The sequence below is a fragment of the Hippopotamus amphibius genome, chromosome 12 (genome assembly GCF_030028045.1).
Source record: "Hippopotamus amphibius kiboko isolate mHipAmp2 chromosome 12, mHipAmp2.hap2, whole genome shotgun sequence".
Lineage (NCBI taxonomy): Eukaryota > Metazoa > Chordata > Mammalia > Artiodactyla > Hippopotamidae > Hippopotamus > Hippopotamus amphibius.
In genome coordinates, this window is record NC_080197.1 from 85,654,325 (window position 1) to 85,667,859 (window position 13,535).

The 13,535-nt window shown below is 45.3% G+C and overlaps 1 protein-coding gene across 11 annotated transcripts in view; it reads right to left on the reverse strand.

Annotated features, from left to right (window-relative positions):
* SCN8A (sodium voltage-gated channel alpha subunit 8) overlaps positions 1 to 13,535 on the reverse strand; it is a 169,483-nt gene that overhangs the window by 38,882 nt on the left and 117,066 nt on the right. For 10 of the 11 annotated variants that reach the window (XM_057701551.1, XM_057701553.1, XM_057701548.1 and 7 more), the window contains 2 exons: positions 11,975 to 12,107; positions 6,782 to 7,020 (listed from right to left, as the gene is read on the reverse strand). In XM_057701551.1, coding sequence (XP_057557534.1) covers positions 6,782 to 7,020; positions 11,975 to 12,107 — 372 coding nt within the window. Of the gene's footprint in view, positions 1 to 6,781; positions 7,021 to 10,989; positions 11,061 to 11,974; positions 12,108 to 13,535 lie in introns of those variants that run through there. The other variant, XM_057701558.1, reaches the window with a different exon arrangement.

Genomic DNA, 13,535 nt, shown 5'->3' on the forward strand with positions numbered 1-13,535 from the left:
AATAAATAAAATTAAAATTAAAATAATAATAAAAATGGATAAGAGTAGATTTAAGGTTATCCCTCTGATGCCATTCTTAGTGACACTGTGATATGCTTCTTGAGGAAAAAAAGGAATTACAAGCAGCTGTAATATCAATATATCATTTATACATCAACTATACATAAATGTCACTCTTGTGAATCTTAGCAAATGTTCACCTAAGAATTTATGTTCTAGTGCAGCAGCTCTCAAAGTGTATTTGGGGATCCCTGGGGCCCCTAAGACCCTTTCAGGGGTCATGAAGTCCTCTCCCTTTTCCAACTACACGTCTGTGTGAGGCCAGGTTTTCATCCCACACTTCAACCAAAATAATATATCACGATGGATTAAATACAGAAGCCTGTCAGAGAATCTAGGTATCGTCTACCAAACCAGACATGAAAGAGATCTGTAAAAATGCCAAATAATGCCATTTTTTTCTCAGAAAATAGTTTTTCCCCATAAAATGTTATTTATGTAATTGTATAATGGGTATATTATTGTGATTTTAAAATAAATATGTAAGATTTTTCTTGGTTTTAATTTCAAATATGGTAAATATTAAAAGATATAACTCTCATAAACAAAGGTCTTTTAGCTCTTTTTAAGAGTAGAAAGAAGTCCTTCGAAAAAAAGATCGAGAATTCTGTTCTACTCGAATGTTCTGAATTCATGGTCAGCATAGGTTCCAGGGGCCTACTGGACAGGCCCCTGGCATCGGCCTGGGCACGTGTGATGCCAGGTCACCAGGCAAGGCCTACGGTGCCCTCAGATGGGGGTGTTTCATTTGGGGCTCTGCCTGGGGCTTGGGAAGGGCGGGGAGAAGCAGCACGTCTCTTCTGCCATAAGTGCGTCTGCAGAGTTCGGCTCATTTGGGAGCCACTGGGATTTGGAGGCTAATCAGCTCCTGTTTTGTAGCGGATCCTCTTCCGAAGTTAATGAACTTCAAAGTTAATGAAATTCAATTTGATAAAAGCCCTATGTACCACAATGGAGACATGGGGAAAAAAATGTGACCATGAAAAATAATGGATCCCTGGGAACTCAGTCAGGAGGCCAGGTGACCAACTTGGCTGGGTTTATTAGTACTGAGACCCGTCTGGTTTTAATACTGAAAGTCCTGCATCCTGGGCTGACAGGGTGGTCAACTTCAATCCGCATGCCCAGAACCGTCCCACTTTTAAAGGGAAAGTTCCATGTCCTAGGAGCCCCCTCATATCTGTGCAAATTGGAATGGCCGCTTACCCAACCAGGAGCAGACAGGCAGGAAAACATTGATCAGGTAGTAAGTATTTAAAAAGAGGTATGAGCGAGGGGCTACAAGGACACAGATAAAGAAAAATTAAAATCTGAAAGGAATTCCTTTTGGTTGAAAATCTAGCTAAGCCATAGTTAAGAAACCATAACATTCATGTGTATTTGGTGAAGGGAGAAAATAACTTCCCATTTTTCCTTTTTTGCTTAGATCCTCAGAAATCAAACTTTCATGTCAGGTTAAGCTTTTGCCCTTCCTTCCATACCCCTCCCCACAAAAGGCCCTTAACCACATGGAAGGGGGCCCGGTGTCAGGAGCTGGAGCCCAAGCAGGGCACCTGTGCAGGAGGGCGGCTAAGTGTGGGGTGTCAGAGCCGATGTCGGCCAAGGAGAGTGTCCACTCTGGGGGGACAGTCCAGTGCCTGAGTGGGATAAGGAGGGTATTTGTGTAGCATGGCTGCCCCGCACAGGGTGTTGAGGCCTAAGTGGGGTGGGAGGGTGTCCACCCTGGAGGGGATAGGACACCTGGCAGAGAGAGTTAGAGCTTAAGCAGATGGAGATGGCATCCCCAGAGGGAGGACAGTCTGGTGAGGGCTGTCGGAGCCTGAGTGGGCTGAAGAAGGCGTCCATTGGAGAGGTGGCCCAGTGAAGGGTGTCAGAGCCTAGCAAGGTGAGGAGGATGTGGCCTGGCATCTGGAGCTAGTTACAGAGCGGGTGAGGAGAACTTCTGGGAGGAAGGACAGCCTGAGTGGCGGGGCGGGGGTGGGGGGGGAGTGTTCCTGCAGGTGGGCAGCATGGAGAGCAGAGTCAGCGCCCGAGCAGGGCAAGGAAGGGCGGCCTGGTGTGGGGTGAGGAGGGGTCCCTGCAGGAGGAGGGTCCACTACGAGGCGTTCGCATTCAAGTGGGGCACGGGAAACAAGGATGTGTGGGGTGGCCCCGTCGGGGATGACAGGTCCTGAGAAGTGTGAGGAGGGGTCCACGTGGAGGACACTGTGTGGATGCTGGAGACCCCGGCAAGGGAGTCAGGGTCTGAGCAAGGGGAGAGGACACCCACACTGGAAGAGGTAACAGTGGCTTTTTTTTTTTTAATCAAATAAGGAAATATACTAAAGATAGTGGCAACCAGGTCTCGTTTTGTTGGAGAAGGAGTTATAAACATAGAAAGGGGAAAACTAGAATGAACCCTGTGATGCTGGATTAGAACAGGCAGGGAGCCCTGTACTGACAGGGTCCAGCCAGGCATGCTGCTCCAACAGATGCTGACTTCTAAGTGTCAGTTTCCACTACAGCAACCAGGGCAGCTTGAGAAATGGCTGACTCCAGGCCTGCGACAGGAAAAATACAAAGTTAGCCTGCAATATTTCTGAGAAAACAAGGAAGCAATGAGGATGTGTTAAAAGGACAGGGAAGCCACCCTGAAGGGACTCCTACTGGCCAAATCAGGAATGGTTTAAAACATCTAAGTACAGGGTAGTAATGGGTTAAAACCCACTGAATAAAACTGAAAACCTTGAGTCCATACAGATATCGGTAAATAAAGGAACAAATCAAAAGTTTAATGAAAAAAGGAACTTTAGATAGCTTCAACGTGTCTTCCTCAAGAACACTTATTCATTATAAATGGAAAAAGTAACTGTTCGGGGAGAACCCTGGCAGGACCTCCTAAATCAAGTGATCAAGTGACCATGGTCAGAAATGGGACAAATGGAAATCGTGTGCCACCTGGTAGATGCAATGAGAAGACAACAGCCTCGCTTGTGCGACAGTCCCACCAAATGCACAACCTGAGTCTAATCAGGAGGAGGCACCAGACAAACCCAGACTGAGGGAATTCTACCAAGTGACCGGCCTGTCGTCTTCAAAGGTGCCAAGGTCATGAAAGTCAAAGAAAGACTGAGGACCTCTGCTGGGCTGAAGACGGTCAGAGAGATATGATAATTAAACACAAGGGTAACTCTGGAATGTCAACCTTTTTTTTACAGAGACATTATTGGGATTACTGCCAAAATCTGAATGGGCCTGAGAATTAGATAGCAGTAATATACGTTGTAATTTCCTGATTTTGGCAGTTACATATCATGGTTCTGTAGGAGAATGTACTTGTTTATAAAAATGCACACTACAGTATTTGGGGGTGACAGGCTGGTCAGCAACTTCCTCTCAAGAAATAGTTTTTTACACTGCACTTGAAACTTTTCTGTAAGCTTGAGATTGTTTAAAAAACCACCTTATAGGGACTTCCCTGGTAGCGCAGTGGGTAGGACTTCATGCTCCCAATGCAGGGGGCCCGGATTCGATCCCGGGTTGGGGAACTAGATCCCACATGCATGCCACAACTAAGAGTTTGCACGCTGCAACTAAGGAGCCTGCGAGCCGCACTAAGGAGCCTGCCTGCAGCAACTAAGACCCAGCACAATCAAATAAATAAATTAAAACAAACAAACAAGCCCCCCCCGCCCCGCCCCGCAAAACCACTTTACAAACTCACTGTTGTGTTCAGATGGTTACCAAAAAAAGGCAAGGAAAGAATCATATTTATCTACTAAACAATACAAAAGGCACACAGACTCCCCGGCTTCACTCTCCTCTATAAGACATGGGGGTTGGACCGAATTATCTTCACACTTCCTCCTATTGTGAACATGGGGAGGCTGGAAGAGGCAGGGGATGCCAATTCACAGAACGCTGTTCTCGTCTTTCCTCAAAAACGTCTATCTGCCACATTCGTGGACAAACACAACTCAATTCACTGTCCCAGCCACGGGAAAAGCCTTGCTGTCCAAACACAAGAGACGGTCCTAATCTATTTCACAGGCTAGTCCATCCATTTTTTCGGTTTGTTTTCTTATTGTCAGGTTTAGTCAAAGGCTGTATCCGAATCGCCAAGCCTCTGACAATTCTCCTACTGAGCTACACTCACACAGCTCCTGAGCATGGAGCGTACTTTCCACTGTTCCACACACCTCTGTATAGGTTCTGTCCTCCCAACTACTGATGGCATGGCGTTACCTCATTTTATAGATGTAAAACATTTCCGGGCAGAAATCAATGCCTTATTTAAGGCTAGTACGTCCAAAACAGAACACCTGATTTTAAACTCCGCCCCGTTTCTCATTCAGTCATCCCCATTGCCTCCTCGGTTACCAAATGTCCCCAATCTAGGCACCATTCCTGATTTCTTTTCCTCAGCCCTCATGTCCAATCCACTGGCCAGTCCAAAGTATCCTGAACCATTCACTGCTCTCCATCCCCACTGCTAATCATACATTACTTTCCCCTTGAAGACTCTGTCCTGGGAGTGCCTTCTCATTTTAGAACTTGGTTCTGGTTGGCTTGGCTCAGGAAGTCCCTGAATATTAGCTGCTGACCTTCTCTTCTCTCCCTTTTCTTCACTGATGATTCTGAGCAACGTCTTCTGAATGCTCACGACTCTAATTTAGGTGTGACCCTACATCTCTAGATTTTCTTTTTCCTTTTTTTTGGCCATGCCACGCGTCAAGCAGCATCTTAGTTCCCCAACCAGGGATGGAACCCACACCCCCTTCAGTGGAAGCAGTGGAAGCACAGAGTTTTAACCACTGGACCACCAAGGAAGTCCCCTCTAGATTTTCAAGAAAGGAAAAATAACATTATTTGCTGGCCTGGTCTGAGGGCATTTCTGCTGGCAGCATGTAAAAAGGCCTCTCCAAATTCCTTGGAAATCGAAGACTGATTCTGACAAAAGCAAGTACAAGTAAAGACTTTGAGAAAAACAGAACACTACAGGAAACACACCACCACCACCATCAATAACAAAGTCGATCAAGTCATATTTCTCATTACGTAACTACTGGCTAATAAAATAAAGCTTGTATCTATATGATATTGTTGACTGGCTCAAAATGCTGCTGGATGACCAAGCCCCAGGATTGGCGAATCACACAGCAAGCCCACCCTCTGGCACCTTTCAGAGACAGTTAACAGATTTCCTGGATAGTCCATGCAGGGATCCTGTTTCAAGAGTCTGGGTAATGCATTGAGCTGCACACAGCAGTAGTGAGTCTGAAGTGTGTCACTAACTCAGACATGAAGATTGGGAAGATTACAGTATCATCTTGGATGTGCACTAGGGAACATCAGCTATAAGGACCAACCAGATAAAGGATCCCTTTTGCTGTGTGTACTTTCAGGCTCAGACGTCAAAATGATATTATAATACTTTAATAGTGCATTAGGACTTAAGGTAGAAACTCTCTGTGTGCGCGCGTGCGTGCGTGTGTGTGTGTGTGTGTGTGTGTGTGTGTGTGCGCGTGCGTGTGAGAGAGAGAGAGAGAGAGAAATACCAGGCAGAGATCATACACAAATTAAATGGTAACAACTAGATTTGACACACCTATGGTGCAACTCCCAAGGAATAATGAGCCCAGATGACCTAGAGGATTCTTTCCAACTAATTCTTCACTGTCGATCAAAATTCAATCATCTCCTGATTTTTGTACTAAAAAAGTAAAACAGGACTTCCCTGGTGGCGCAGTGGTTAAGAATCCACCTGCCAATGCAGGGGACACAGGTTCGATCCCTGGTCTGGGAAGATCCCACATGCCTCGGAGCAACTAAGCCCGTGCGCTACAACTACTGAGCCCATGTGCCACAACTACTGAAGCTTGTGCGCCTGGAGCCTGTGCTCCACAACAAGAGAAGCCACCGCAGTGAGAAGTCTGAGCACCGCAATGAAGAGTAGCCCCTGCTTGCCACAACTAGAGAGAGCCTACACGCAGCAATGAAGACCCAATGCAGCCAAAAACAAACAAACAAACCATTAAAAAAATACATGCGCAAAAAATATGAAAAAAAAAAGTAAAACAGATAATCCCCAAATCACAACTATCTGACTTCCGAATACACTAATCTATTTTTTAAAAACTGCACACTTATCCTCTAAATAATATAAATTAAATTTATGACTTAAGCCAACATTAAAATCAATTTGGCACAGATCAACTAGTGACAGAAACTGGACGACAGCCCAGAAGCTGGACTGGAGGGGAAAGCAGACTAGAATTTAAAACTTCCCATAGACGGTCCCCACGTGGATAATTAAGATATGAGGGCGTGGCCAAACTTATTATATTTAACGCCCTGAAAGAGCTCCCCTACTTTGTGGTGGTCGTTACTGAAGGTGAAAGGGGACGTGATTTGCTGGAGTAATGTGGGAATTAATGCGAGAAACAGAAGGAGGAAGAAATCCACAAGTCCTTGGCGCAGGTGGCTGAAACCACCCCTCTGCACCATGCCTCCCATTCTGTCACCAACAGCTCCTAAATGACGTCTTCAAAGTTCCGCGGAAGGAGGAAGCAGCCGAGGGATCACAGAAGCGGCTGGGGCTGCGGCAGACGGGGAAGCACTTGTCTTCCAATTAACTATTACTTTCGTTTTAACTAAACTCCAGCTTTCAGTCTTGGAAAAAAATCTCCTACCAGCAAAACCCACGCAGGTGGTAAAACCAGGAGGCCGTGCTCCATCTTACCAGATTTCCTACAGCCAAGACATGTTCAAACTGTGGCGTCATAGGATGGTGCTCCATGGCCATAAACAGCGTGTTCAGGACGATGCAGATGGTGATGGCCAGGTCCACGAAAGGGTCCATAACGATCAAGTTCACAATCTCTTTCAGCTTTATCCAGTAGGGGTGACACTCCCAGATGAGGAAAGTGTTGGCAAATTTATACCAGCACGGCGGGCATTTTCTCTGAGACTCTTCCAGCTCTGTAGTGAGTAAAGAACAAAGGCAGCCCCTCAGCCTTGGGAAGAAAACAAAAGGGCTGGACTTGGTGGGTATCACTGCTATCCACACGAGAAGGAAGGTGGCCAGGGAGTGCTGCCTTTCCTGAGAGTTGCCCTTCTCTTTAGGGCAGAAAGGAGGCATGACCAGTGTGCCAGGTCATGTCCCAGTTAACAAGGATCTAGTTATAAACAAAACTCAGTCCACCCATTTGGGGAGCACAGCATCCCTGGTTCCACTGGCTTCAACACTCACACGTATATGATCTCAGGCAAGGTACTGACTCCGCTATGCCTCTGCTGCCTCATGTGAAGTGACACTGACTTTCAGGCTATAGGAGTAAATGAGGCCTATAATCCTCCTCCATTGCTTATGGATTAAGTGGTTGATGGCAGGCAGCAGAGGACCTGGCACAAGCTAAGTTCTCCGTAGATGACAGATATTTTATTATGCATTGCATCGTCAAACTACCATCAGAGGAGCAGTCAAAAGCTCACACCCGAAAGCCGGACGCACGTGGGTGCAACCAGCTCAGACAATTGCTAACTGTGGGCCCTTGAGTAAATTATTTCAACTTGCTGCAAGAATTAAATGAGCTAAAAAACATATAAAGTGCCTCAGAACACCCGGGTTTACAGCAAGTGCTATGGAAGCATTTGCTATTGTTGTTTTATTTTCTTTACAGCGGAACCAGCATTGTCAACCAAGCCACCATGTGGACCGTCTCTCTTATGGTGCCAAAGATGTACGAGTTCACGATGCTGTCAGGAACAGAAGCCGCGTTCCTTCCCCTCTGCTCCTTCCTTCCTCTTTCTCATCTCTGCTCTCCTCTCTCCTTCTCTTGTCCTTTCACCCCTTCCCATTCTCATCCTTTCCTTCTCTATCTGCTTCCTCTCCCCGTCCCTCGGTCTCTTTCTTCTTTCCTTTTTCTTTCTCTCTTCTTTTGTCTTCTCCTCTGTCTCTTTAGTCTGTCTCTCTTTCAGAGGCAGGACCCATTTTTTCAAACCAGATCTTACGTGACCCCCAGTATGTAAAACAGACAAACCAGGAGCTGCTCTAGTTGAGGCAGGAAGAGGCACTTGGAGCCCAGTGCGATCCAACTCTTCCTTCCCCGAGGTACTTCCCCAGGGTCCTAGGACTCTGATAAACACAGACTGAGAACCACTGGACTCGATGAGCTCTAAGGTCGTTTACAAAGCAAAGATTAGAAAGGACGATTAGACACTAAAGGCAGAGAGCCATTCCGCTACAACAATCTAGGCGTGAGGCCCTTGGTAACAAAGCCCTCCTCAAATTAAGTATGAAATATAATAGCTAGCATCATGAAAGTCCAAGGACCTTGATCTGGAAGGAAGTTCTTGAAGAGGTGTAACTTTGAAAACCTGTCAGCATGATAATCCTTAGAGGCCAGGTCTTGGTTCTGTGGGGTCTGCATCTGCTACTGCCCTGGCCCCATTCAAGTCTGTTAACAAAATCAAATCATTCAGGGAATAGAAAAAAAGTCCCCCAACATTTCACCAAGAACAAGATGGCTGCTTTAAATCAGTCTACTTTCCCTTTCTCCAACCAGCCGCGTGGTGCCCATGGTGACGGCTTTATTTTAGATGGGGTGCTTTGGCTGGGCTTCTGATTGGCTCCCTAGTTGCTAAGAAAATGGTTGCCTTGGTTTTTCAGATTTAAGGGCCACAGTAAGCACCACGTGGGAGTCTGCGTGGGAAAGGAAGTCTGTGAAGAAAACTTGCTTTGGCTTCTTCCTCATAGAACTCCCTCCCTTCCCAAGGTAAATTTAGTTTTCTTCCCAAAAAAGAAAATTGAAAAGGTTCTCTTATTTCCATAAATTCTTATAGTACATATTTGGAAATCTGGTTCCGTTTCTTTTTTTACCTCCTCCTTTCTCCAAATGTCTGCTGTTCACCAGCACGTGGAGGTTGAAGCAGTGACTCTTCACGTTTCTAAGAGTTGACACAATTGTAATGTTTTACAATGAACGAGGCTCTGAGTCCTCGCCAGACAGCTAAGAGGGGTTTCCCTACCCTACGGGGCACCAAAAAGGGATACTAGATATTTCTTATCCCCATTTACTGAGACACGAAGATCCTCAGGATAATCTTTTCTGTTGTACAGAAACTGAGACAATGTGGAGCCTTAGGAGCTAGAAAAGATCAATTAGGTGAATAAGGAGGTTTATAAAGTGACTTACAACTCTGCAAACTGTTCCTGGCCCCACACGCCTGGAACGGCAAAGAATGTGGTCTGGGGGAATGTGTTAACATATGAGGGTGAGATGTCCAAAAGCCTATGGGGCTCCTCTCAGTTTGCCCCTGGACATTTTCAGAGAGGTTACACAGTCTCGACCTTGGGGGCACTGGGAATTGTTCCCAGAGAGGGCCTCATGATTCCTCCATGATGGTGGCCTTAGCAGACCAGGAGGTTTCTGAAGGCAAGGGCTTCTCCCAGGACAATTCAACAACGTGCTAGGCACTGGGACTATGTTGATGAACTCGACTTGCCAGCCTCACAGAGCTTATAGCCTCACCTGGAAAGGCAGACCCCAGGTAAATAGTTATAGTGACACTTTTGAAACTGTTTTACCGGAGAATCAATAATGCTAAGTACCATCACCGCCTCCTCATTCTTTTTTTTTTTTAATTTATTTATTTGTTATTTTTTGGGGGGTACACCAAGTCGCTTCCTCATTCTTACTTCAACTCTCTCCCCTACTCCCACAGCTTTACTGCCTTGAGGAGAAGACCACATTACTCTCTGCCGATACCCCATGCCCCAATCCTCTGAAATATCCCCAGAGCTTATGGCTCTGCTGATGGTGAATTCCACTGAGTTTACTGGATCCTGGAGAGCATGCTTGCCATAGGACAGGGGTGAGGCAGAACAGGCAGGATTATCTCACTATGTACAGGACTCTGGAATTCGCCACTGTGCTTTCTAAACCGTTAGATAAGAAGCCTGCTTCAGTGGGTTAAAATAATGTCAGAGTTTCCTAGCTGCAGGCTGAAGAGCAGAAACCATTATTCATTCAGTGTTGGCTTTCCGTCTTGTAGCCGTCACTAACTACAGGGGACCAGTGGTTAAACAGGAATGGATCTTTCTTAATGTCTTTTAATTCTTTCTCACATCATTCAGCTCCAGCCATTCATCGTTATTTGCTTATAGCCGTTCTGTCTCATCAGCTTCAGCAAAGGGAGTCACATACTAGGAGAGGGGATGGGAGGCTGTGTGAGCAGGGAAAGGCAGGACAGGTGCAAAGGCCTCCAAAAGGAATCCTGCAGCCCCAATACTCCTCCCCACATCCAAGCACAACAAAATTCAGTTCAACACACATTTTTTGAGCATCTACTTGTGCCAGATGCTGCGCTAGGCCACCGAGGTAATCAATAAATCACGCTCGCATTGCACGGATAGTTCTCCTGCTCTGATGTTTTTTACCAGGAATAAAATTTGCCTGCTGGAGGTTGTTAGTTTTTCTTTCTCGACTGCCACAGATACTCAGAGAAATCCTGTTTTGGTCTCCAAGTAAAGAATAAAATTTGCCAAGGTTCTTAATCTAATATTGATATATCTTGGAATTCTTATGACCTGCAGTTATTTATCTGTTATCTCAAAGTATAAACTATAAAGCTTAAAGATATTCTATCAGACAATGATCTCAAGGGGAATTAAACAGGACTCAATGAAGCTGTTCAGGAGCTGAAAGCAGTTAGTTCAGTATTCTTTTTATTTGATACATTCTTAAGATTAGTCTAGGTTTAGTCTAACTCTTTGCCCACACGTGCAGATGTGAGCACCCCAGGGGATTTTCGGGTTCCTTTCTAGGGATTCTCCTTTCACCACAGATGCTCCTGCCTGACACACCCACCCACCCACCCACATACACATACACACAGACTACCAGTGGTATTTAGCGGAAGTGACTCAAAAACAAAAAAACAAAAAACCTTGTTCCAAGGACACCAGAATGATTTGAGTCTTCTTATCTCAGGGACTCTGATTATCATCGGGTTAGCCTGGGTGTGTGGACTCTGAAGAACAGCAATCAGGAACAGTATGGATCTACAGTGGCACAACTCAGCTACATCAACATGAATCAAATGAAGCAGCAGCATGCAGAATCAATCAACCGTGTGAGAGAAAAGCCAGTCACTGATTCCATCTATCACCAAAGAAATCAAGAGGAGCCTGGACCACAGACCACAGTCGGACAGAGAGCAGACACTTGCTGGGGGACTGCGGTGTCACGGGGAATCCTCAGTAAGCCAGGCTGTGTCACGCAGGAGGCACCTGATACCGAGTCCAGGCCCTGACAGCCTCGCTGCTGCAGACACGCTATGATTCAACAGCAGCTGCTCTTCCCCTGGGCCCAGAGCGCCGACGTAAGAGGGGTTTCAGCTTACCTATTCACACGTCCAATGTATTTATGGATATGTGGGGGTGTTTAAAGAGAGGCAGAATTAGGTATAATCAAAATGCACAGTACATTCATCCTTAAGGGAACACCAAAAGATCTGTAAGTAGCTACAAAGGAACAGAGGAAGGTACGTATGGTGGTTGAGGGCATGAGGGGGCTGTTCCATCATTTTATATCTTCACAGTTCTTCAGTCTATGTTCCTCTTTGCCTCACGTCACCGCACTGGTTCCTCAAGGTGATGATGACAGGCACTTCCTGAGGTCCTCTAGCTCACTCTTATGTTATTCCTTCGTACTTCTTACCTGCCTATGTACAGTGTGGGTGGCCGCTCTGAAGTCCTTACTGGATTCTCCACGTGCAGATTTGGGATGTTGGTTTCTATAACCAACAGACTCTATTCCTAAAGCTCAGAGACAATTTTTGCAAGACTCAGACCGAGGGACTATATGTACATTATCACGCACACTACATACTTATACCTCAGCAGCTTGGACCAGCATCACAGGGCACATACCTTCTACCAGTGTATTTGTAACAACGCTCAATATACTGTTGATCCGGTCCTTCCGCCCATAGGAGGCCAGTTGGTCCATGGAAACTAAGAGAGATCCAGGGCCTTTCTTCTTAATTTCCACCTCGGTTGTAGCCTGAAAAAATAGCAAGTTGGGTGAGTAAGTCTTATAAATGTTAAGGCTGGGCCTTACCGGATAGAGTCCAGAGTGGGCAAGAACACATGCTCTTCCTTAGACCTTTTCATTTTGATCCTACAATCCTATTCACCTCAAGAAGGAGAATGAACGAGTTGGCCATGGATCATCCTTAGTTCCACAGATGACAAGAACAAGTCGTTTAAGTGTGTATAAAATCTACAATGAACCCAAGAGTCTGGCTGGGACCCAATACTTCATCTGCTCCATCTAAGCACAGAGCAGAAAGACCAGATCCCTGGGGGTCAATGCCATCAGAAGTAGACCCTGAGTTCTCCTGTCCTCAGCTCATATCCACAGCATTTGGCTAGAATTTGGACCACATGACAAAATAAGTCAAATTCACCTGTACTTGAAATTTCACCTGTACTTGAAGGGCTGAGTCCCTGATCACTCTGAGTGTTACAGACACTGTTTCCTCCACGTGTAGGAGCACCATCGCTCTACCAAACTGTCATTTCCAAATGTCAAACCAGAGCCTAACTGAACGTGAGCAGGTAGAAGTTCTACCCCAAATCTCCTCCAAGTTACTGTAAACAAGTATAGCAGGTTTTGCCATCTTAAATACATTGCCTCATATATGATTATCTTGCCATTTTACATTTTTATTTTATGAGTTAACCTGCAATTTTCAAATTCCCAACCAAATAAAAAGGGCAGAAAACACCATCAGACTGTTAAACAAAATATTTTTTACATGCTCCTCCCTGGACAATACCAGTAGGGTAGATTACAGCAAAGGGTTTCTTAATGTCCCTTGTTTGTGCTCTTTGTACCAACCTGAGTATTCTACATCAGATAAGGCTTAATAGGGTGGCTTAGAATATAGCTTTCTAGTAACCATGTGGTCTACTGTAACATGTCATCCATATAAACTTGGCTGCTCCTTCCATGTGAAGGTAAGAGGACAGAGACAGTCACCATCCTTCATAGGACAGGGAAGACACATGTTTGTGTGAAGCTAGAAAAGTATCTGTCTGATCAGTGCCAGAATGCTTTGAAAAGAAAATAATTGTCCCTGGAGAGCTATAACAGGAAACCCTTCTATTATTAAATAGTTAGATTTTAAGAACTGCACGGAAGAAAGTTCCTGGCAGATTACAATTTATCCCATCATAGTGTCTTATCAAACACTTTCACTGATTCAGAGATTTGGTTTACTTTAGGGTTTTGTTTGTTTTGCAGAGCTACAGAAGAGATGGAAAAGGAAAAGAACTGGTTTCCTTGGGAATTTCGGGATGTTTTACTATACAAATATCCGTATTCGTAAGAATGACTTGTTAACCATTAGCTCAGGTCACGATAAGGTATATTTCTTTGAGAAATCACTTTTTGCCACAATTCCCAGCCTGATATTCATGAGATTAA